Source organism: Pelophylax lessonae (genome assembly GCF_965119305.1).
Source record: "Pelophylax lessonae genome assembly, chromosome: 3".
Lineage (NCBI taxonomy): Eukaryota > Metazoa > Chordata > Amphibia > Anura > Ranidae > Pelophylax > Pelophylax lessonae.
This window is the reverse complement of record NC_138770.1, coordinates 656374816-656399196: the sequence shown is the minus strand read 5'-3', so window position 1 is coordinate 656399196 and position 24381 is coordinate 656374816. Positions and strand designations below refer to the sequence as shown.

At 43.3% G+C, this 24381-nt stretch overlaps 1 protein-coding gene across 6 annotated transcripts in view; it reads right to left on the bottom strand.

Annotated features, from left to right (window-relative positions):
- The window catches only part of EML6 (EMAP like 6), a 321021-nt gene that overhangs the window by 110877 nt on the left and 185763 nt on the right, over window positions 1-24381 (bottom strand). For all 6 annotated transcript variants that reach the window (XM_082249282.1, XM_082249283.1, XM_082249284.1 and 3 more), the window contains exons 13-15: window positions 22275-22393; window positions 12755-12941; window positions 4723-4828 (exon numbers count right to left, since the gene is read on the bottom strand). In XM_082249282.1, coding sequence (XP_082105408.1) covers window positions 4723-4828; window positions 12755-12941; window positions 22275-22393 — 412 coding nt within the window. The remainder of the gene's footprint in view (window positions 1-4722; window positions 4829-12754; window positions 12942-22274; window positions 22394-24381) is intronic.

Below are 24381 nucleotides of genomic sequence, written 5' to 3'. Positions count from 1 at the left end.
TATCCAGAAAAAAGTGCTTGTTTAATGCATAAAACGTCCAGAACAAAGTCACAGCAACACTTGTAGCAGACCCGACGCGGCGTTTCAACACCCCAGAGACCATCTTATGAGACGAAACGCTGAGTCGGGTCTGCTACAAGTGTTGTTGTGACTTTGTTCTGGACATTTTTTGCATTAAACAAGCCCTTTTTTTTTCTGGATACATGTAAGTGCTCCTATTTTAGATTAAATTCCCTTTACACGGGTACACATTATGTTGATTCTTCCTTTTTATTGAGTTCACAAGGAGGATACATCTGGTTTGTGTGGTTACTATAAGACGGTATTCATTGACATACACGTTGGGATATGAGATCTCCGGTGGATGCAGAAAACATTGAATCAATCCCGATATTGCGAATATCGTGACTGCCATATAAACCTATATGCTCATGTGACCTAAAGAGTATAAGCTCTATTAGGTCCTATATGTCTGGTAAGCCCCCCTCCTTGTTTCATCTATGGGTGGAGGTGCACACATTGATTCATGTGAAAGAATAATCTTTCACATGAAACGATAATAAAATATTTACAAGGGGTGTACTCACTTTTCTGAGATTCTGTATATTTAAAAATTGATCAGTCCTGATGTACTGACAGCTCATTTCTTGAGGCCCTAAAATGCCAGGAGAGTATAATTACCCCCTAAATTAAACCTTTTTTTGAAAGTAGGCAGCCCAAGGTATTTAGTAAGAGGCATGGCAAATTTTTTGAAGTTATCATTTTTTTGTCAAAATTTTTTGGAAAATGAAAAAATTTAAACCATTATTGGGCAGGCTGAATATACTAAGTTGACTGATCGATCAACTTGAGTACAACCAGCCTGCCAGATTTGCTTCGGATTATTGCAAGCAGCTGCTATAGCCGCTAACGATATTCACGGTCTTCTCCCTGCAGGGACAGATTACCCTGCCTGCCCCAGCCCCCCTGTCAGAAGACAATGACTTGGCAGGAGGGATTCTCGCATCAACACGGTCTGTGTTGATGAGGGAATCTAGCTAATTTTTTATAGGAATGAAATCTGCTTTGTGTATGGCTGATCTAAGGGTGGGGGTGGTTAAGTCGTTTAGGAAAATACAATAGGCAGGGCTGACACCACACTGTCCAAAAAAAATATTGTGCATTGTCAGCACACAGAAGGGTTAGGGCCGGTGTTCTGTCAAAAACTCCAACCCATGAAAATCTCCAACGATGTCACTTCCGGTGCAGCCGAGTCATGATTAGCAAACACTGCGCATTTGCAGATCGTCGGAGGTAAAGCAAAATTATAGAACACCACCATGTTGGTACACCTCCTTAACCAATTCTGATTCTCCCGTCCTATTGGTAAACTCAGGACCAGCTGATCTTCCTCTATAGTTCTATGAAAGAGGCTTTGCCGACAGGCTGCCATGTTATAATAAAATTCCAGTGAGTGTTTACCCCAGTTTACCGAAAGGACGGGGAATCAGAAATATTTTAGGTGTACCAACATGGCAGTGTTCTATAATTTTACTTGACCTCCCAGGATTCAGTGAGCAACCGCTGTTTACCCGAGTTTACCAATAGGACGGGGAATCAGAAATGTTTTAGGTGTACCAACATGGCAGTGTTCTAAAATGTTGCTTGACCTTTGACAATATGTGCATGCGCAGTGTTTGCTGATCGTGGCTGCACCGGAAGTGACATGGTTGGAGATATTATTGGGTTGGAGTTTGACAGAACACTGGCCATACACAGTTCGAATCTCAGGTGGTTCAGCAGTAACTGATCCAAGATTCAAACCATTAATTGGCAGGCTGAATGTACCAAGTTCAACCGGCCTGCCGGATATGCTTACGATTATCGCAATTGTTTGCTATAGCCACCAGCGATAATTACTGTCTTCTCTGCCCTCCCACTAGGAGAAGACAATGGCTTGGCAGGAGAGATTCCCCTATCAGCGCTGTCTGTGCTGATGGGGAATCGTGGCCGCAGGAAAGCAATTTGCACTGTCTATGGCCTGCCTAAGACCTAAATGTATTTCTGGCAGATGTATTTTTCTGTACTTACAGGTACTTTAAATGGATAAAAACTAGAAAATGTGCAATTACTGCAAATGTACTACATATATCTTTTTGTATTTTACCTTGACATCTAGTTTAGGTTGATCTCAAGTAAAAAAATTGTGTTGTGCTGTCTATTATATACCAATATTAAATCAACTCAATATTAGTCATATTTGTAAAGTACATCAGTGCTGAATATTACAATTCATAACATTCCATAATATATTTCTTTATTGGTACATAAAATATAGAATGCAATCATGCAAAAATAAAGAGCAAAGTAAATTGTATATGAGAAACTCGTAAAAAAAAATGATCCAGAAAAAAGTCCATATATTGATAGTCCAAAATGTGCCAAAGTAATGACTCCTTAAAGTGGATGTCCAGCTTAACACTAAAATCCCTACATTCATAGACATTCAGGATCTAACACTAACCTATCTAGCCCTGTAAAGAAGAAATTGTTATACATACCTTTTCTGAAACCGCTCCGGTCTGGTCCCAAGCTGAGCTGTCCGCGGTGGCTTCGCTATGGAAGCGGGTGCAGAGGACGCAGCCGACAACGGAAGCCCCATAGTAGCTCTATGGGTGACGTCACTTCCCATTCATTTCATAGCCGTGATCTGCTGTGTCCTCTGCAGAGCTTCTGTCTCTGAAGAACGGACCAGAGTGGCTTCAAAAAAGGAATGTAAACGGATTTCTTCTTTACAGGGCTAGATAAGTTAGTGTTAGATCATGGATGTCTGTAGATGTAGCAATTTTAGTGTTAGGCTGGACTTCCACTTTAAATTCTCCAGTGGTAATCACCCAGTGCTCCCCTTTCACATCAATAAATATAGCCTCTTATCGTAATGTTAGACCTAATTTAGGTCCATAATTGCCTTAAGCCTCGTACACACGCACCGATTGTTGGCCTTGAATTTTCAGCCAACGTCCGATCGGCCGATTGTCGGCTTGTTAGTATGATGCTTCCGACAACCGACTGCGACTTTTCGGCCGAATAAAATCTGGTGGGCATGCTATAAAATTTTTGTTGGCCGTCAACAGAACGGCCGATTGTTCGTCAGTCAGTACAGATTTCGGCAGACAAAAATCTGATGAGCAAGACTGGGCATGCTCAGAGTAGAAAAAACACACGGAAAGTAAACCAGCACATGACATCACTTCTGAAGTTTCAGTGTGTTAGTGGCATATAAAGTCCCATAATCTCTTGGGGGTATTTCTCTTTGTAATCACTTCTGAAGTTGGTTGTTGTTGGCCGAAAAAATTTGTGTGCAGTCTAGAGCACATTTCAACCAACACAACACTGGACAAAAGACGGCCGATCGGTCGGCCAACAATTGGTGCGTGTGTACGAGGCTTAAGTGAGCTTCACCTCTCACTTTAGGTTTGTGCTACCCCGGCGTTTATAACCGCCCTTAGATATTATTATTAGGAAGCACCACATAGACTTCTCCTCAGCAGTATTCAGACCAGATAAATGGCATTGTAACAAGAAGAGGAAAGACTCATTGCGCAACATCCAATACAATTAGCAAATGTTTAATAAAATTCTATTTACACAAGTGAGGATAGAACAAGCATTGGAAAAATGCAATCTGTCCTACGCCCTCCGCGGGCGTGCGGACATCACCGCTATTTCCTATGTCTTGCCAGTCGTACGTTGTGTCGCAACAGACTTCTTCTATGACGCAGTGAAGTCTAGTTTAGGTGGCAAGTGAATGCCAAGAAGTTAGAAACTTTTGATTAAGCGCAGATTTCAGAGCTCTGGAAATCTGCGTCTTTTCACAATGCGATTTCGACCACTGAATATGGACAGCTTTAAAATATTATTTCCTTGATTGTACCTGGTGATATGAGTTTGATAGCACCATATACCTGATTAGAGAATGTAGTCTTCCTATATTACTGTCCATCAGAGTTGTATAAAGCACTCGAAACCCATACTTGAGTAAAAGTACAAGTGCTTGATCAAAATGTGACTTGAGTAGAAGTGGAAGTGCTCAATCAAAAAGTGACTTGAGTAGAAGTGGAAGTGCTCAATCAAAAAGTGACTTGAGTAGAAGTACTAAAGTATTCAACATTTTTTGTACTTAAGTATTGCAAGTAGTTTTTTTAAACATTTTGCTACTCAAGTACTGAAAGTAAAAGTACCAGTAGTTTTGAAAAAAAATTGCTACTCAAGTACTGAAAGTAAAAGTACAAGTACTGTGTTATGTAGTTATTAAAGAAAGAAGTCAAAAGTTTGAACATCATATTGTTTTTTATTATTTCAAATGCAGCTTTTATTTATACATACAGTAGCTTTTATTTTCGTATGCGCTGATAATACACATGTTTTTAGCTTCATGAAACCTGCCATCTACTGTTCTGGCAGTGGTAATTTTTATAATTGTAACGAGTAACTATGCAGCACAATAAAAAAATATCGCAGTAGAAGTATTGAAATCATCGAAAAAATGTAGTGAAGTAAAAGTGGAAGTAGGAGAAAAAAATTCTACTCTAGGAAAGTACAGATACCGCCTTTCCGTACTTAAATACAGTAGTGAAGTAGTTCTACTTAGTTACTATACATCTCTGCTGTCCATACGTTCCTATATGATGACCAAAGAGTGAACATAATATAAACACAGACAATAGGATAAAAATGCATTACCTGAAAAGTCCAGAGCGCAGACCCCTCTCTGATGTTGGCCTTTGAGGAGTGAAAGGCATTTCAGTGTCTGAGTATCCCACACATGTATTGCTGCATCTCTTCCAATCTGAGTAACACATTATAGCCATCTGTCAGTACCTACCACTCCTCACATCTTATATTGCAACCATTTGTTAGCTTCTAGAAATATTCCAAATGTATTGATTAAAAAAAGCCTTACAGTCATAAAACAGATGCATACAAGAATTCAGCCAGTTAAAGTGGTTGTAAACCTGCCTATTTTAAAATTTACTGACAGGCAGGGCTTTTTTGAGAGATGTAAAGAAAAACAGCAGAGGGCGCCAACTAAGTGCAGTATATAGGAAAACATTTTATTAACCACTTCTGGACCAAAAGGTTTTCCTCCTTAATGACCAGGCCATTTTTTGCGATTCGGCACTGCGTTACTTTAACAATTGCGCGGTCGTGCTACGCCATATCCAAATAAAATTTATGTCCTTTTCCCCCCCACAAATAGCACTTTCTTTTGGTGGTATTTGGTCACCTGTGTAATTCTTATTTTTTGCGCTATAAACAAAAAAGTAGCGACAATTCTGATAAAAAAAAACAATATTTTTCACATTCTGCTATATAACATTTCCAATAAAAAAAAAATGTAAAAATCAAAATTTTTTTATCATTTTAGGCCAATTTGTATTCTTCTACATATTTTTGGTAAAAAAAATAAATAAAATCGCAATAAGCGTATTTCGATTGGCTTGCATAAAAGCAGTCTACAAACTAGGGGAAAGTTTTATGTAATTTTTTATTTAATTTTTACTAGTAATGGCGATGATCTGCGATTTTTAGTGGGACTGCAACATTGCGGCGGACAGATCGGACCCCTAACTGACATTTTTTACACTTTTAGGGGGACCAGTGACATTACTACAGTAATCAGTGCTAAAAATATGCACTGTTACAGTAATAATGACACTGGCAGGGAAGGGGTTAACCCAGGGGTGATCAAAGGGTAAAGTGTGAGCCTAGGGGAGTGTTTTCTAACTGCATGGGGGATGGACTTCTGGAATCAACACAGAGACCTGTGATCTTAAATAGGAGGATCACAGGCTGTCTGTGTTCATTCCAGTGAGAACAACGGTCTGCTGTGTTTACAACAGCAGACAATCCTTCTCTCTCAGCGGGGAGCGATCGCGGGTGCCCGGCAGCAATCGGCCATACCCCTTTCTAATGGGGGTGTGAGGACCCCCAGGAGCGCTCCCGGGAACCGACATACCCATACGTCCGTTCACTCAGCCGTGCCAGCCTGCCGCAGTATATCTGCGGTAGGCGGTCGGCAAGTGGTTAAATATCACAAGTGGCAATTTACAAGATGCGTAAGGATAAGAGGACTTCAATAAAATGGCTGCTACAGGTCTGTACCATACATTTGAACTATGTATGAAATAAAATGGCCACCCGGTTCTGTCATAGGATCACATTATGCTCTCCAGGGTGGCTCCAGGACTTCCGAATTTGCTGCTGGTGTCTTTCACAGCTCCTGACTTCTGCTTCCTGGCTCCAGAAGATGCACTGATGCTCAACAGCAAACCACAATGGGTGGGTTACATGCTGTTAGCCTTTTGCATCTTGTAAGTTGCCATTTGTGATTTTTAAAGCGGTAGTAAACTTTAAAAAAATAAACTTTCTCCTAGCAGGGTAAAGGCATAATGTGCTAGTATGCATTGCATACTAGCACATTATGAAAGAGTTACCTTAAAACAAATCCCTCCAGTGGAGCCCTATCACTGTTGCAGTGGCTTCTATCTTCCCCCAGTCTTCCTTCCGGGTTCACGGACTGCGGCTGCTTACATGGCTGAGCCACGATGACCTCACTCCCGCACATGCACGCGGGAATCGTGGCGATGGCACAGAGCTCCGAAGGAGTGGCAAGGGTATGTCGTTCCTTTAGCGCGTATGTGCCGGTGATGTCACCAGCTGCCAACCAAGTGAATATCTCCTAAAGGGTACACGTTTAGGAGATTTTCATTTAACCAATAGGTAAGCTTACCTGTAGGTAAAAATCAAGCTCAGGAGTTTACTACCGCTTTACGTCTTCTCCTACACACTGCACTTAGTTGGCGCCTCTGCTGTTTCCTTTATATATTGCAGAGATTACTTCAGTCTCATTGAGGAGCTGCCACAGATAACTTTGGACCTGCAGACTTTTTAGTTCAATCCTACACCCTCACAGCACTATCACAAGTATGATTATGTTGTAGATTACCGTATATACTCGAATATAAGCCGAGTTTTTCAGCACATTTTTTTGTGCTGAAAACGTCCCCCTCGGCTTACACTCGAGTCAACAAAAAAAAAAAAAAAAAAGTTCCTGGCCGCTCTGACGTGTTTAAGATTTAAAAATGGCGCCGCCCGGCATATACATGTCACCGCGCATGCACCGCCACCGCTCGGGACAGGCTGGAAATAGCCGAACGTATACCAGCTGTCCCGAGCGGCGGCGGCGGGTGCGCAATGACGTGTCAGGGCCGGGCGGCGCGATTTTTAAAATAAAGGCGCCTCTGGAACAGGTAAGTGAGACAGCCGCACTAGTATGCCCGCAACCTCTTGTACCATGCTTGCCACCCTGAATTCTCCTGTACATGCCAGCCACACTGCATTCTCCTGTACCATGCTTGCCACCCTGAATTCTCCTGTACATGCCAGCCACACTGCATTCTCCTGTACATGCCAGCCACACTGCATTCTCCTGTACCATGCTTGCCACCCTGAATTCTCCTGTACATGCTTGCCACCCTGAATTCTCCTGTACCATGCCAGCCACACTGCATTCTCCTGTACCATGCCAGTCACACTGAATTCTCCTGTACCATGCTTGCCACAGTAAATTCTCCTGTACCATGCCAGCCACACTGCATTCTCCTGTACCATGCCCGCCACCCTGCATTCTCACCCTAGGTTTATACTCGAGTCAATCATTTTTCCCATCTTTTTGTGGTAAAAGTAGGGGCCTTGGCTTATACTCGGGTCGGCTTATACTCGAGTATATACGGTAGTTGTTTTTCTACCTGCACCATTCTTGATAATTCTCTCTTTTATGAGAGATGTGTCCATGCAGCTGCTGCATCCCAATAGAGCCCTAAAGCAGATCTATAGTTAAATTTTTTTTAGAAATTGCTAGCATGTCGGTTTTTACAGCAGACGAGGCTCTGTATATATTTTCTGCCAGAAAACCTCTTTCCCTGCCTACTAAATGTATACTCCCTGCAATGCATAAGCAGCTCAATGTACAGATGCCAGGAGTAAGCGGCAGATTTGCAGAAGTTACATCTTCCATGGTCAGTCAATCAGGAAACCAAAAGACTCTGGATTGCTGGAAGAAGATGGCAGTGGTGGTGACAGAAGAATAAGAGGGGAAGAAGAGGGTATCCCTGGAAGAACACTAAAAGCTAATTAGGCATAATCTGCAAGTATACTGTGCATAATTGCACATACAGTGGGGAAAATAATTATTTGATCCTCTTCAGATTTTGTAAGGTTGCCCACTTACCAAGAAATTAAGGGTCTATACAGGTGCTGCCGCTAGAAATCCTGGGGCCCCATACAGCCTACCTGACAGCCCCCCTCCCCCTTCCACCAAAAATATCAAAATTATATTATCACCCCCTCCCCCAATCCCTCTTCTTAGCAGAAATCCCTCCCAATCACCCCTCACAGCGCAACCCAGGGGCGTACCTAGAGCATTTGGCACCCGGGACGGATCCTATATCTGGCACCCCCCCCCCCACTCCCCAGGCGACGAACATTGACATGTCATGTGTAAAATGTATGGAGACCCCCTTTTACATTACACAGAACCCTTACCCCTGGACCCCTTTACATTACACAGCCCCTGTACCCCTGGACCCCTTTACATTACACAGCCCCCTTACCCCTGGACCCCTTTACATTACACAGCCCCTGTACCCCTGGACCCCTTTACATTACACTGCCCCCTTACCCCTGGACCTCTTTACATTACACTGCCCCCCCATTGGAACCCTTTACATTACACAGCCCCATCCCCCATACAACCCTTTACATTACACAGCCCCCCAATATAACCCCTTTACAATACAAAGCCCCCACCAATAGAACCCCTCTACAATAAATCCCCCCATAGAACCCCTTTACAATACAAAGCCCCCCCCATAGAACCCCTATACAATAAAAAGCCCCCCCCCCCATACAACCCCTATACAATACAAAGCCACCCCCCCAAAAAAAGAACCCCTTTACAATACAAAGTCACCCCCCCTCAAAATAACCCCTTTACAATACAAAGCCCCCCCCCCCTCAAAATAACCCCTTTACAATACAAAGCCCCCCCCCGCCCCCCCTCAAAGAAACCCCTTTACAATACAAAGCCCCCCCCCTACCTTTTTAGGAGGAGAGCGGAGGAGGAGGAACTGTTTAAAGCAGAGAGGATGTGAGAGACTCACTGTCACTCCCGAGCCCTGAATACACAGCGATCGGCGCCTCGGCGGGAACTGCAGAAGTTACTATGCTGGTTAATGAGCAGGTGATTGGTTGATAGGCGGTCCTAGCAACCAATCGCCTTCTCATTAACCAGCATAGTAAACTGCGGCAGCGCCGATCGCTGTGTATTCAGGGCTCGGGAGTGACAGTGAGTCTCTCACATCCTCTCTGCTTTAAACAGTTCCTCCTCCGCGGTGGAAGCAGTCTGGCGGCCGGCCCCGGGTGTCACCCTGATCTTCCCTGACACACTGACACCCCCCTAATGTGTGGCACCCGGGGCGGACCGCCCCCCCGCCCCCCCTATTGGTACGCCACTGGCGCAACCCCCCAAATCCCTCCACAAATTCACAACCCCATCCCCGTACAGAGTGCAGGGGTCAAGAATGCATTACGTACAGAGTGCAGGGGTCAGGAATACGTTCAGGAGAATGCTAGATACAGAATGCAGGGTTCTAGAGTGCATTATGCACAGGGTTCAGGAGAGTGCTAGATAGTGAGTAGTGCCTTACTAAGCTGACCAACATTTCCCATAGATGCAAATGTTAGACAGGGAGCAGTGCCATACCAAGGTGACCAAGATTCTCCATTGAGGATAATGTTAAAAATCGGGAGTAGTGCTATACCAAGGTGACCAATATTTCCCATTGAGGCCAATGTTAAAAATCGGGAGTAGAGCAATACCAAGCTGTCCATAGTAGCGAATGTACGTAAATGCCTCTGTACTGTACCTCTTCCCAGCTGCTACAACCTCTGCAACACACACACCTCTCCTCTGCCCTTATCTTCCCCAAAGGTCCCCCATCTTCCACATGATTACCTTTCTAAAATACCTTTCTGTTGCTGGCTGCCATATCTTCCTTCTCCTTCTTCCCTATGTACGTGTTGCTTGACACAGGGGGCAGGTCTGAGTAGCAGTCCCGCCCATTACCGACATCACAGCATGAATTTGACAAGTGCAGTCTCTGCATAGTGCACACCAGTTGGTTTGTTAGCCAATCCCTGGCTGTTCTAAATGCTCCCAGTCCCACTGCTGCAGGTCCTTCTGAGCTAGGAGGTAACATTTATCACCAGAATTATGCCGGACAAAGCCTCTGTGCAGCGGGACAGTCCTGCCCAGGTTGGGAGGTATGCCGTCATCCTACCGATCTTCCTGCTGTCTGGGCCCCCCTATGTGCCAGGGCCCCATACATGAGTACTGGCTGTACCCCCTTGATGGAGGCCCTGGGTCTATAATTTAATATATAACCAAAAATCCCCAAAAAAACACACGATAGAAATGTCAAAAATTGTTCAGAGTAAAATAAGCATTTGATCCCCTACCAACCAACAATAATTCTGGCTTCCACAGACTGGCTACAGTATGTGCTCATGCGGTACACAGATTAGTCCTGTCATTTTAAGAAGGTTCTCCTCGTTATGTGTATAAAAGACACCTGTCCACAGAATCTCTTTCTTCAATTCAAACCTCACCATTATAGGCAAGACCAAAGAGCTGTCAAAGGACGTTAGGGACAATAGTGTAGACCTGCACAAGGCTGGAATGGGCTACAAGACCATCAGCAAGAAGCTTGGTGAGAAGGTGATAACTGTTGGAGCAATTATTCGCAAATGAAATAAATACAAAATAACCATCAATCGCCCTCGGTCTGGAGCTCCATGCAAGATTTTGCCTCATGGGGTAAAGATGATCATGAGAAAAGTGAGGGATCAGCCCAGAGTTACACGGGAGAAAACGCGTGAATGATCGCAAGACAGTTAGGACCACAATCTCCAAACAAGCCATTGGTAACACAATACGCCGCCATGGATTAAAATCCTGCAGCGCCTTGCAAGGTCCCCCTCCTCAAGAAGGCACATGTACAGGCCGGTCTGAAGTTTGCCAATGAACATCTAAATCAGGCATGTCCAACCTGCGGCCCAGAACCACAGGCAATGCGGCCCACTGCCCACGGACAATTCTTTTTTTTTTTGCTGGGGAGGAAGGAAGTCAAGTCGGGGGCACGGCCACATCGGCTTCCAACTAACTGTAGGCAGAGGCTGCCTCAGAGCCTCTGTCAATGGTAGACAGCACATTGGTGACGTCTATCATAGGAGCCGGTCCAGGAGGCAGGACTTTGTATGACAGCGGTCACCGGGTAAGCGGGAGATCCCTGCTCTGTGTAATCCAGCGGCTCTCCTCTCTTCATTGCAGACTGCATTGGATGGGCACACACTGGTGAGGCTGCATTGGATGGGCATGCACCTTGTGAGGCTGCATTGGATGGGCACTGATCAGGCTGCATTGGATGGGCATGCACTTGTGAGGCTGCATTGGATGGGCACTGATCAGGCTGCATTGGCTGGGCACGCACTGGTGAAGCTGCATTGGATGGGCATGCGGGAAGAGCGCGGCGGCGTTTTATTACTTATATACCTTAACTGTAGTATATATTTTATATGTGGCCCGAGAAAATTTCTCTACACTCAATGTGGCCCAGAGAAGCCAAAAGGTTGGACACCCATGATCTAAATGATTCAGGGAAGGATTGGGAGAAAGTGCTGTGGTCAGATGAGACCAAAATTGAGCTCTTTGGCATTACCTCGACTCACCATGTTTGGAGGAAGAAAAAGGCTTACTATGACCCTAAGAACACCATTCCTACAATAAATCACGGAGGTGGAAACATCAAGCTTTGGGGCTGTTTCTCTGCTAAAGGTGCAGACTGACTTTGCCGCATTGAGGGGCCAATGGACAGGGCCATGTATTGTAAAATCTTGGATGAGAACCACCTTCACTCAGCCAGAACACTGAAGATGGGTCAAGGCTAGGTCTTCCAGCATGACAACAACTCAAAGCATACCACCAATGCAACAAAGGAGTGGCTCAAGAAGAGGCACATTAAGGTCATGGAGTGGCCTAGTCGGTCTCCAGGCCTTAATCCTATAGAAAATGTATGGAGGGAGCTGAAACTTTGAGTTGCCAAGCGACAGCCAAGAAACCTTAAGGATTTAGAGAAGATCTGTAAAGAGTGGACCAAAATCACTCCTGAAATGTGTGCAAACCTGGTCACCAACTACAAGAAACATCTTCCCTCTGTGCTTGTCAACAAGGGTTTCTCCACCAAGTACCAAGTCATTTTGCTTGGGGATTTTTGGTTGATAATTTATCTCTAGCATTTAAAATATACCTATGATAAAAAACAATAGACCCTTCATTTCTTTGTAAGTGGGCAAACTTACAAAATCTGTGCAGGGGATCAAATAATTATTTTCCCCACTGTATTTGCAAATTTTGGTAACAGCTATGGGGCCGAAATCAAGTAAAGTTCCTATTTAAATCAAGAGAATTTTATTAAGCTTAAAGCAGTTCAAATATGCCTTGTGGTAAAAAAGCTATAGCTATAGCTTTAAGGTGAAGTTATACTCAGCATATTTGCATGTTATTCCACACTAACATGTCAAAGGGATACGTCATAGTAAAATTTCTAGTTAAAATCAAAACCCCACCATATAACAAAGCAAAAAATCACCTTACCTGACCAGTTGCTACATAATCTTTTACTGGGTGAATGGCCAGACTGAGAATGTCATCATCGTGTCCCAGGTAGAGTCTCTGAGAGTGCTGCAGCCTGTCATAAACCACAGCCACGGCTGCTACATGATAGACCACCTCTCCCGTCTGGGTGTAGAACAGGTTGTTCCTACAGTCATAGCCTCTGTACCTGCAAGAGATGCCAAGACAGATAGAAAAACAACATTGGTTGGACAAATATAAATTGATTAAACATTGTATAATTTGGTTTCCTAACCATTTGCTGCCTGATGTCTACTGATATTTTAAAAGTGATTATCTCTCTTTAGTAAAACAATACATAAAGGTCAATTTCAGATAAACATTGAAAAACACATAAGAAAAATAATTACACACACACACACACACACACACACACACACACACACACACACACACACACACACACACACACACACACACACACACACACACACACACACACACACACACACACACACACACACACACACACACACACACACACACACACACACACACACACACACACACACACACACACACACACACACACACACACACACACACACACACACACACACACACACACACACACACACACACACACACACACACACACACACACACACACACACACACACACACACACACACACACACACACACACACACACACACACACACACACACACACACACACACACACACACACACACACACACACACACACACACACACACACACACACACACACACACACACACACACACACACACACACACACACACACACACACACACACACACACACACACACACACACACACACACACACACACACACACACACACACACACACACACACACACACACACACACACACACACACACACACACACACACACACACACACACACACACACACACACATGTTGCAAGGCTGTGTAAAATCGACATAAAAACAGAATGCAATGATTTGCAATCTCATAAAACCCATATTTTATTCACAATAGAAAACATATCAAATGTTTAACCTCTTCCATATATGCGGCCTCTCGGTGGGTGAACTTCGAGACGTCGAGAGGCCACATATATTTGGCCTAAATTAAGGGTGTTTTCACACTAGCACTTTTGGTGCGCCCCCGGGTTCGATTGACGTCAGAATTTGGTTCTTTTTGATGATGTGAACACTGTCTTTGAACTCGGGGGCGCACCCGCGAACCGTACCAGAGTTCGCCTAAAAAGGGTGGTCTGGGGTACGGTTCATGTGAACTCCAGTACGGTTCGCTTCTCATGAGAACGCAATCGTACCAAAGCAAGCAATTCTGTCCATTTTGGCACCTTCTGGTTTACACAAGTGTACCGCGGTTCGGATACAAAATTCAAATGTGAACACAGTCCATCGGGGGCAGGGGGAGGGGGGAGCAATTGAACTCGGGTTCGGACCAGGCAATCGCACCAAGTGTGAAAACACCCTTAAACATTTCTGTGCTAAGAGCACACACCCTGCACACTCCCAGCACACTTGCCAGCGGGGATAAGAAAGCTCCCCATGCATACTTGTGATCGGGGTCCAAGCTGTGGGTCCAACTTATATTCAAACCTTAAAATTGTCCTAAAATAAGGAATTTATTAAAAATCACTAAATATAAACAACTATTACTTTATTCTTTTATTCTATACAAATGAAGAGGAGTTTCATATAAAGTTTTGAATGATGAACGATGTTATGTCTTGACCCACCCCTTCATGTATATCTTAGCTTACAAGAAGTAAAATATGAGAAGATTCTATTAAATCGTTGGAGTAATCATTGGAGAAATTTTTTTTTTCTGTAATTCAAATCTTTGTTTAATTCCACCTACCTACTGTACAGAAGCAAATAAACAACTACTTTGATACATTCTTCCTTTCCATATTTTTGTTACTGTATTGTTTATAGAAATTTGTAGATTAACCACTTCAATACCGGACACTTTCACCCTCTTTCAATCCCCAGTTTTCAGATTTCAGCGCTGTCAGATTTTGAATGCATCACTGCACTGACAACAAAGCAACACTTTACTCAAATTAAACTTTTATAATTTTTTGGGACAGACAGTTTTCTTTTGGTGGTATTAAATCACCACTGGGATGTTTTGCTATATAAACAAAAATTACCAAACATTTTGTAAAAATAAAAAAAGTTTTCTTAGTTTATGTTATCAAATTAATGAAACCTTGCTTATTATGGTGATTGGTAACAGCTATCATATGGTACAGGGCCGTTGTGATTGGTCCTGGTACCATGTGATCGCTGTGACCAATCACAGAGATCACACATAGTAAGCAAGGCATCATGAATGACAGCCTTGCTTACTACTATGACTATGACAGCTGTGACTGGTCACATGGTACCAGGGCCACTCACAGTGGCTCGGTGCCGTGATCAGTTATGGGCTGTATCCAGTGTACACAGTGGTAACAAATTGTGATGTTGCACGCCCCAGGGGGCGGGGCAACTTCTGAGAGGACAGTCAAGTACAACCCCCTGGAAGAACAGAGAGCCTGACCAGGCGTGGCGATTAGAGCAGAAGTTCAGCCTTCCTTAACCCACAGCCTTTAGGGATACACCACAGGTCCCAGGAGACTGCGATACCATTCACAGGGGGCAGCGCGGCTCACACATGTGCAGTGGTCAGCTGGCTATGAAGCCACAAGGAGTCACAGTTGGCTGCCCACAGTTAAGAGGCTGGCATCTGGACCTAAAGACTGGAAAAGAGCCGGGTCGGGTGATGACATGGCTGGATCCTGGAACGGGTGTGTGCTTTTTATAAGTCAGCAGCTACAGTCTTTGTAGCTGCTGAGTTATAAATTTTTGTTTACAGGGTGAAAGTCCTCCTTAATGATACTACGTGTCCCCAAGCAAGCACTCCAAATTTGGAAAAGTCACACCAGAATGCAGTGCCGGAAACCCGTCTTTTGTGGGCGTTTCCTGCACTGCATTCAAAATGCACTGCAATTGCAATCTGCAGCGGGTGTCTATGTTAAAGTAACGACAACCCAAATGCAGGATGTAAATACAGCACGCTTGCCTGCACCAGATCACATAGTACAGTAGTATCATTAGATATGGTTGCAGTGTGTTTTAAAAAGTAGTGCATGCATTACTGTTGGTGCGGTGCAGTGCGATTTAGCCCATTCAAAATGAATAAGCTTAAACTGCACCACACACTGCATCGCATTTGAATCCTGGTGTGAACTGGCCCAAAAAGCCATCTACTTCATTAAGTCCAGTTCATTTTTTATATTCACAAACACAAATATTAAGTGCCGGTTCACACGTATGCGATGTCAGACATCGCATGTGATTCGAACCACACTTCTGTGCAATTCACATGTGATGTCTGTGCGATGCAAATTCAGCCATGCAGATTGCATGGCTGAATTCGCATCACCTTTGGACCAAAGTCACACAGGACCCTTTTTTTTGTCCACACCAGAATCGGATGGAATGGGTGTTCACACCTATGCGATTCGATTCTTGTCCGAACTGACAGATCGCACTGCGATATGCAAACAAATCTGGGGGTGTCTTTAACTTTGTATTGACACCCCCAACAGTTCGCCTATGGCACTGTGAACTGCCTGCGAGTCGGGTGCGATGCAGGAACCCGCAGTGGATTGGCAGGGTTCCCGAATCGCACCAATGTGAACCGGCACTTAATTGTAGAATACTCACATACCATGGAAAAACCTAAAAGATCATATCATAATGGAACTGATTATCTAACAAGCATTTGTCCCCAGGTTTTACACAGGCACCAAAGAACGTATGTCATCTGAAGTCAACATTTGACTTTGACAACTGTATTTTATCCTTTATTTTACAATGCTATTTTTGTCCCTTCTGTCTTGGATGATATGATAATTAGGATGATGTGATAGTGGATTAGGGGGATCTTATTCACAATGGGCTGGTTAAATATGTTCCAAGGATCATTTGATAGAAAAGCCCTTAGCTGCAGTGTAAATGGATGACAGTAACGTGAATTAAAACTGAAGCGTGTGGAAAAAATTCCAGGAAAGCAAAGCAATTACTGAAATGGCAGAATAAAAAGGACTTGTCACTATCAGAGTGAGGGCTAAGGCTTACAGAAGACCCATCAAAAATACACAACGGTACTTCTAATAATTACTACAACTAGAATAAAAGATGCATTTTTCAAAGCATATGTTTTGTGGATCAGTGTAAAGAGAGAAGGGGGGTTACCAACCCTGTCCAGAAAAGGGCAGAGGTGGAACCAAAGGGGATTTAAATGTGCCACAAATGCAATACATTCTTTCCAAATTCAGCCCATATTTAAAAATTGATAACAAAAGTTTTTATTGAATATACATTAAAAACAAACATACATATTCATTACAATTTAGTATACATGCATTGTACATCAAGCAAAATACTTCATTTTGAAAGAGTCCATATAGGGACTGTATGAAAATATAAGGAGTTGCTGGAACTACGCGTTTCACTATAAGTGCTTCCTCAGGCTCCAGCTGTTTCAATGAATTTTGGATGTATTTCAATCAATGTTTATGTTATGTGGTAACATGTATATTGTTCGCTCTATAGATTTTCTAAATGTACTAAGAATACTCTGAAACAGCTGGAGCCTGAGGAAGCACTTATAGTGAAACGCGTAGTTCCAGCAACTCCTTATATTTTCATACAGTCCCTATATGGACTCTTTCAAAATGAAGTATTTGAGTATTTGATGTACAATGCATGTATACTAAATTGTAATGAATATGTATGTTTGTTTGTTTTTAATGTATATTCAATAAAAACTTTTTTATCAATTTTTAAATATGGACTGAATTTGGAAAGAATTTATTGCATTTGTGGCACATTAAAATCCCCTTTGGTTCCACCTCTGCCCTTTTCTGGACAGGGTTGGTAACCCCCCTTCGCTCTTTACATAATTTTCATAATGGGGAAGGTGCCAACTAACTTTGAATGATTAGTAAAGCCAATCTCTCCCACTCCACAACCATGTTTTGTGGATCAGATCTCAAAAAGTGAAGGTTTAATATATAAAAGAAAAATTGGAAATGATGAACTGTATTAAAGTGGAACATCACCCAAAATTTGCACCCCCCCCCCCTCCACTGCCACATTTGGCACTTTTTCCGGGGGGAACGGATACCTGCTCCCACTTCCACTCAAATCGGCCCCCTCCTCCCCCCCTGCAGCCTTCTGGGGTACATCACAGGTCCCAGAAGACAGCGGGGTCATTCACAAAGCGCAGCGTGGCTCACGCATGCGCAGTAGTAAATTAGCTGTAAAGACGAAAGGCTTCACTGCTGTTTTCCGTTACCTAAGATGCTGATGCTTGCATCCAAAGCCAATTGAAGAATTGGCTTGGTTGAGGACATCGCCGGACCCCTGGACAGGTAAGTGTCCTTATATTAAAAGTCAACAGTAACAGTATTTGTAGCTGCTGACTTTTAATTTTTTTTTGGGGGGGGGGGGAGACTGGAGCTCCTCTTTAAAGAGGAACTACAGCTGTTTTTTATACTTACAAATACTGTAGCTGCTGAATTTGAAGAAACAGACGCTCACTAGTCTAAGAGTTCAGCCCTGTCTTCACTGGAGCTGATCCTTCGCCGGTCTTTGAAACTCCTTAGTGACTTCCTGCTGTCTCACAGCCACCCCCCTACTGTGCAAGATCGCACTGAAATGTCAGACTTGTTCAGCAAGCTCCTGGCACACCTGAGATATCCCAGGAGGTTTCAGGTCAAACTTCCGTAATTCTCATTGAGGAGAGAACTACAGAAGTTGGAGCTCTAAGAAAAAGGTACTCACTTTCTCCTCTCTCCTCCTCCAAAAAAAATCTTTCTAAAATGTTAGAGGAGGAGAGAAGTGATTAACCCCCAAATACCCAATCTTTTCTGACACTTGTTGTTTACATTTAAAATCAATATTTACTTAGAACCCCTAAGTCCCCGTTCACACTAAGGCGACCTGTGAGGCGACCTGGTCGCCTCACAGGTCGCCGTAGGTCGCCTTCCATAGGGAAGCTGCGGACCCGTTCTAATAGGAGCGACACAAGTCGCTCCGACTTAGAAAAAGGGTCCGGAGCTTCTTTGGGGTGACCCGGCGCGACCGTCATAAACTTCAATGTTATGGGGCCTAACAATTATATTTGTTTAGCAGAGGCTCTAGAGAATAAATTGGTGGGTTTTGCAAATTTTTATGTCAAACGGTATTTGTGCAGTGGTTTTACAAACTAAATTTTTGATCACTGTGATAAAATGCATTCAATATTTAAAAATGGCGCTGTTTACTTCCGGGAAAACCGGACATTTTGATAGTACTCGTTTCCTGTACCATAGAGTTCATCAGAGACCTTCTGGCTCTCCATGGGCTCTGTGGTAAGCTGGCAGAACTCCCTGCTTCAGGTCCGAGATCTCCAGTGGGACAGAGATGCTGGAAAGGCACCGGCGGGCAGCGCCCCTTCCTGCCACCTATAAAAGCAATCCAACAGCTATTTAGCCGATCTGATGGCTTTTACAAAAAAGCGAATTGCCTCCTGAAAAAAACAATACGGGGATGATGCCTGTAGCTGCAGTGGATAAACAATACCTTGAAAAATATACCTTTAATCTCTAAGAATTAGGAAATGCACTTCTTGTGCCTACACCATCCTTTCTCATCCAGGGTTCCTGTAGATGCTGATAGAGGTTCTTTGAGCAATAAGCAACTTCTGATTCTCAGATAGGTAAAATGATCATTGGCGTCAGTGGTTCCCTATCTGTTAAAAGTGCATTCTTTCCATTGACTACTAATGTAAAAAGCATTCTTCCCAGTGACCCCCACTCTAATTTACCATGAGTTGTAGATATAGTAATTAATGTCAGGGGTTCCCTGAGATCTGAAAGTTATTTTCAAGGGTTCCTACAAGTAAAAAGGTTAGCTCCTGTGCATTGAGTCTAATAGCTGTATATCTGTAATGTAAGATCATCTATGTCACTGTGCCTCTGATTGCTTGTGTCACAAAACTCAGTGTGAGATTTTTTGTTGCCACTACTGGGTTTTTAACTGTTCTCCTTACTGGAGAGGAAGTGGTACCTGAGGACCTTATATGGAGGGATCTCCCTTGATAATTGTGATGTGTGTTGTGTGTGATGTGTGTTGTTAAAAAGGAAAAAGGAGAAGAGGAGGACAGAAAACAAGATAGATAGATAGCATCATCGGATCAATGAACATGAAGTTAAAGAGGAAGTAAAGTCAAAAAAAAAAACCGAGAAAAAAAAAGCCCTGTAAAGAGAAAGGCATAATGAGCTAGTATGCATCGCATACTAGCTCATTATGTAGTACTTACCTTAAAACGAAGCCCCCGCCGTGCCGCCACCTCAGCGACAGGACGGCGACATGTCCTGCCGTCCCGCTTCCGGGTTCGCGTCCTCCGGCCATCTGATTGGCCGGAGGCGCGATTGCACGGCACTGAGCTCTGAAGGAACGTCACGGGTGGCCGTTCCCTCAGAGCGCCTGCGCCGATGACGTCATCGGCAGTTTGCGCTGTAAATATCTCCTAAACGGTGCAAGTTTGGGAGATATTTATAGCACCTATAGGTAAGCCTTAATATAGGCTTACCTATAGGTAAAAGTTATACAAGAGGGTTTACAACCTCTTTAAGCAAGCTCCAGGAGGCAGTGGAGGGCAGAAAAGCCTGGCATGCTATGGTTCATGAGGTCAAGTAGAGTCGGACATGACTAAATGACTGAACAACAACAATACACCCACATATGTGACTTTATAGTCATGTGGGCTGCACAGATAAATAAAAGGAGGAAATTAAGAGCTTGGAAGGGAACTGAAATGGGAGCATGCTCAGTAGAGGACACCAGCTGGTCTACACGTTGCAATGGGGACACAGAGCGGATAAAAGGGACAGCTGAAGGCAGGATCAGCCAGGAATATTGTACTCAAAACGAATACTTTAGTGGCTTTGTGAGTATGCACACTCTTTTATATAGCATGTAATGGCAATTTTTCATAGTCTGGGTTTAACCACTTTACCGCTGAGTACTGGAATAGTACTGCGGCAAAGTGGCTCGTTCCCGTCTGACGACGTAGACCTACGTCGCCAGACTCCTCCCCTGTAGGCGGCGCTCGCGCGCCGCCGGAGGCGCACTCCCGCTGTTTTCATTCACAGCGGGAGTCGGGCCAGGGGAGGAGCAGCGGCGATCGCCGCTGCTCTGCCCCGATCGTCGGGGATCTAGTGCGGAGATCCGCCCGCCTGTGTAAACACAAGCGGGCGGATCTCCTCAGTGACAGGGAGTGACAAATCGGAGTGTTCAGCATAGCTGGACATCCGATCTGTCCCTGTCTCACACAGTCACCTCCCCCCCACACGTCAGTAAGCACCAGGCATACATTAACCCCTCCCTCTCCAATAAAATTAACCCCTTCCCTGCCAGTGTAATTTTTACAGTAACAGTGCATATTTATAGCACTGATTACTGTAGTAATGTCACTGGTACCCCCAAAAGTGTCAAAAATGTCAGTCAAGGGTCCGATCTGTCCGCCGCAATGTCGCAGTCCCGCAAAAAAAAAAATCGCAGATCGCCGCCATTACTCGTTAAAAAAAAAAAACACCAAAAATGACATAAATCTTTCCCTTTGTTAGTAAACGCAAAAACTTTTGCGCAAACCAATCAAAATACGCTTATTGCAATTTTTTTTACCAAACATATGTAGCAGAAAACAAATTGGCCAAAAATTTAAAAAAAAATTGGTTTTTACATCTTTTTTGGGGGGAATTTCATATAAAAAAATGTTAAAAATATTGTTATTTTTTTCAAAATAAACGCTATTTTTTTTGTTTATAGCGCAAAAAATAAAAATCGCACAGGTGATCAAATACCACCAAAAGAAAGCTCTGTTTGTGTGAAAAAAAGGACGTCAATTTTGTTTGGGTACGGCGTCGCACGACCGCGCAATTGTCAGTTAAAGTCGCACAGCGCCGAATCGCAAAAAGTGGCCCAGACGTAAGACAGCAAAATGCTCTAGTGGTAAAGTGGTTAATGACACTTTGCAGTGGAGATTGAGGGTTAGCACTAGGAACCAATAAAGCTCTGTTGCATTCACATGTGCTGATAAGGAATATGCTGACAGAGTGAGAAAGTAGAGTAAGCACAGTGATGACTTCCGCAGTGTTCTACAGATTTATCATCGTCTGATAGGCAGGCTGAGGGGTGTTCTTGACCAAGCTGTGCTGTTGCTGCAGTGGAGGATTAAATATTTGGCTTTGGAGACCGGCTAGACAGAATTACAGATTCGTTGTCAATTTACAACACCTCCTATATACAGTATGTATTTAACTGCATGCCTGGAGTTCAGATCTATTGGATTTAAGTTTTGAACTGCTTGAACCGGTGTTTAGATCACTCTAAAGCTGGACAACAACTGTTACATCAAGACATTCTCACTGAAATCTGGGGGTTCAGTAAAAACTTACCCATGTACAAACTTTAATTTCAAGCTTTCTTCTGGGGCTTTTTCCCGCTTAAGGGAAGGCAAATGATTTTGTTTCTCTTTATTTTGCTGCTTGAGCTGAGGTAGATCTTCTTTGTAAACCTTAAAATGAGAATTTCGGAAACTGATGGTAAATTTTTTTTATATTATTACAGCTAAATCGTCACATAGGCACTAGCCATGTTTTTTTTTTTATTATTAAACACGTTTTTACATACAGTTTTTTTTAAACATTTTGGCCTTACAATCCGCAGTCGCAATACAAAAACAAAAAGCAAAAACATGAAAAAACCCGCAAAAGCTTAACAGAGATTGTTCCCAGATAATGCCACAGTCAAAATACAATAGTAACGCATGTGGGGGTCACAACAGACATGCACAATCAGAAGTATAAGCATCGAGTTTAGCAACTCATTAAAATGTATAGCACAATATTTAAAAGAGATGTATTGGTTACCTAGATGGATGCAGCACTAAGACTGAGAACAAACAGAACACCACTGATCGTTCGGTTCTCACAACTCTCTGAGCAGAGAGCTGATGATTGTCAGTCACCAGCTCTCTGCTCTGTCCCCCCTCGCTCACTAGAGCGCTGGGGGTGTGGGGGGGGGCAGGAATTGCCAGCCCCGGCTCTCAGCAGCTTGCTGAGAGGCTGAGCCGTGTGCCGGTCCAGGCATGTGGGCGGATCCTGAGTCGTAATCTTTTCCCGAGCCTGCACCGGCTCTGTGACTGCTCGCTGTCTGCTGAAAACAGGTCACAGGAGTGCAGAACGAACTGCACTCCTATGATCGATGAGCTTTGGTTGTACTTCTCCTTTAAGTGAGAGGGTGGTTAAAGGATCCCCAGTAACAGAGTGCCAAACTGATTGTTATATATTAATGTCATTTTATACATGTTTATTTGTTCGTTTTTATGGTTTTGCATAATGTCATTGTAATTTACCATGAAAACCATATGGCCTTCCTCGTTGACCTACCCTGCATTTTTATCCACATGATGGTGTCTTTTTGATTGTGACTATTGCTTTACTTTTGTAGCTTTTAGGCCTTGATTGGCTACTGTATCTCGTCATCATTTGACAGTCATAAGTACCCTGGTCAGTTTCACAATGAGGCTTGGTAATGTGAGACCTTTTTGCATGGCAATTCAAAATAAGGCTTAGTTATATTGAGCATATAAGGCGATGATACAGCATGGCGCCCGTAGCCCGCAAGAAGTAATTTGTGACGAAACGCATAGGGAAAAGTGGCGTGCTGTAAACCAGAAGTGACCGTAAAAATGCCATATATGTGCAAACTGCTTTTTAATATTGTGAATGCAATTTTAACATTAATAAACTGTTTTTAAGGGTTTTTATGCTATGCGCTATTATTTGTTTTTCCTATGTCCCCCGCGAGTGTTGGAATGTGAGATGAGGAGGATTTATGACATTGATTGTGGATATTTCCAAACACTGCCAGTGGAAGTGACAGGTCACAGATGGTGGTTTTCTTATGAACCTTCACTGATTTCTCTTTAGGTAAGAGGTCATCATGTTTTAGTAAGCTTACATGTGTATCTTCAAGGTGGTGGTTTTCTCCAGGAAGTGGTGGTGGTGAATCTTTGATTACTTACATATACAGAAGATTTTTTTGGGGGGGTATTCTTACTTTGTGGACTATTCTTCATGTGGATAATTCACTAATGGACATTTTTACATGATTTTACATATACTGCATATTGATTCTATTTTCTTTTGTATACATGATATAAGTTGTTTTTTTCATAGCGCAACACTTTATTAACACAATAATGTAAGACTGCATACTCCTTTAGGGCTCCATAAGAATTTACCATCTATACCTCCTCTGAACTACTGCAATGATATGCATGTCAATCTGACGATACAATAAAGATCATGGTTTGAAACCCTTGAACAGCATGTGTTGTCAATTATATTATAAGGTATAGGGATGGGAAAAGATCAATGTCTCAATACATTAGCCTGTACAGGTCAGCCTAAGAGCCTGCCTCTAATTAACTGCAGGGGAGCCAGTCCCAATATTTCCAGCCAGTTATTCCATAGTTTCGTAAATTTGCCAGGGCATCAC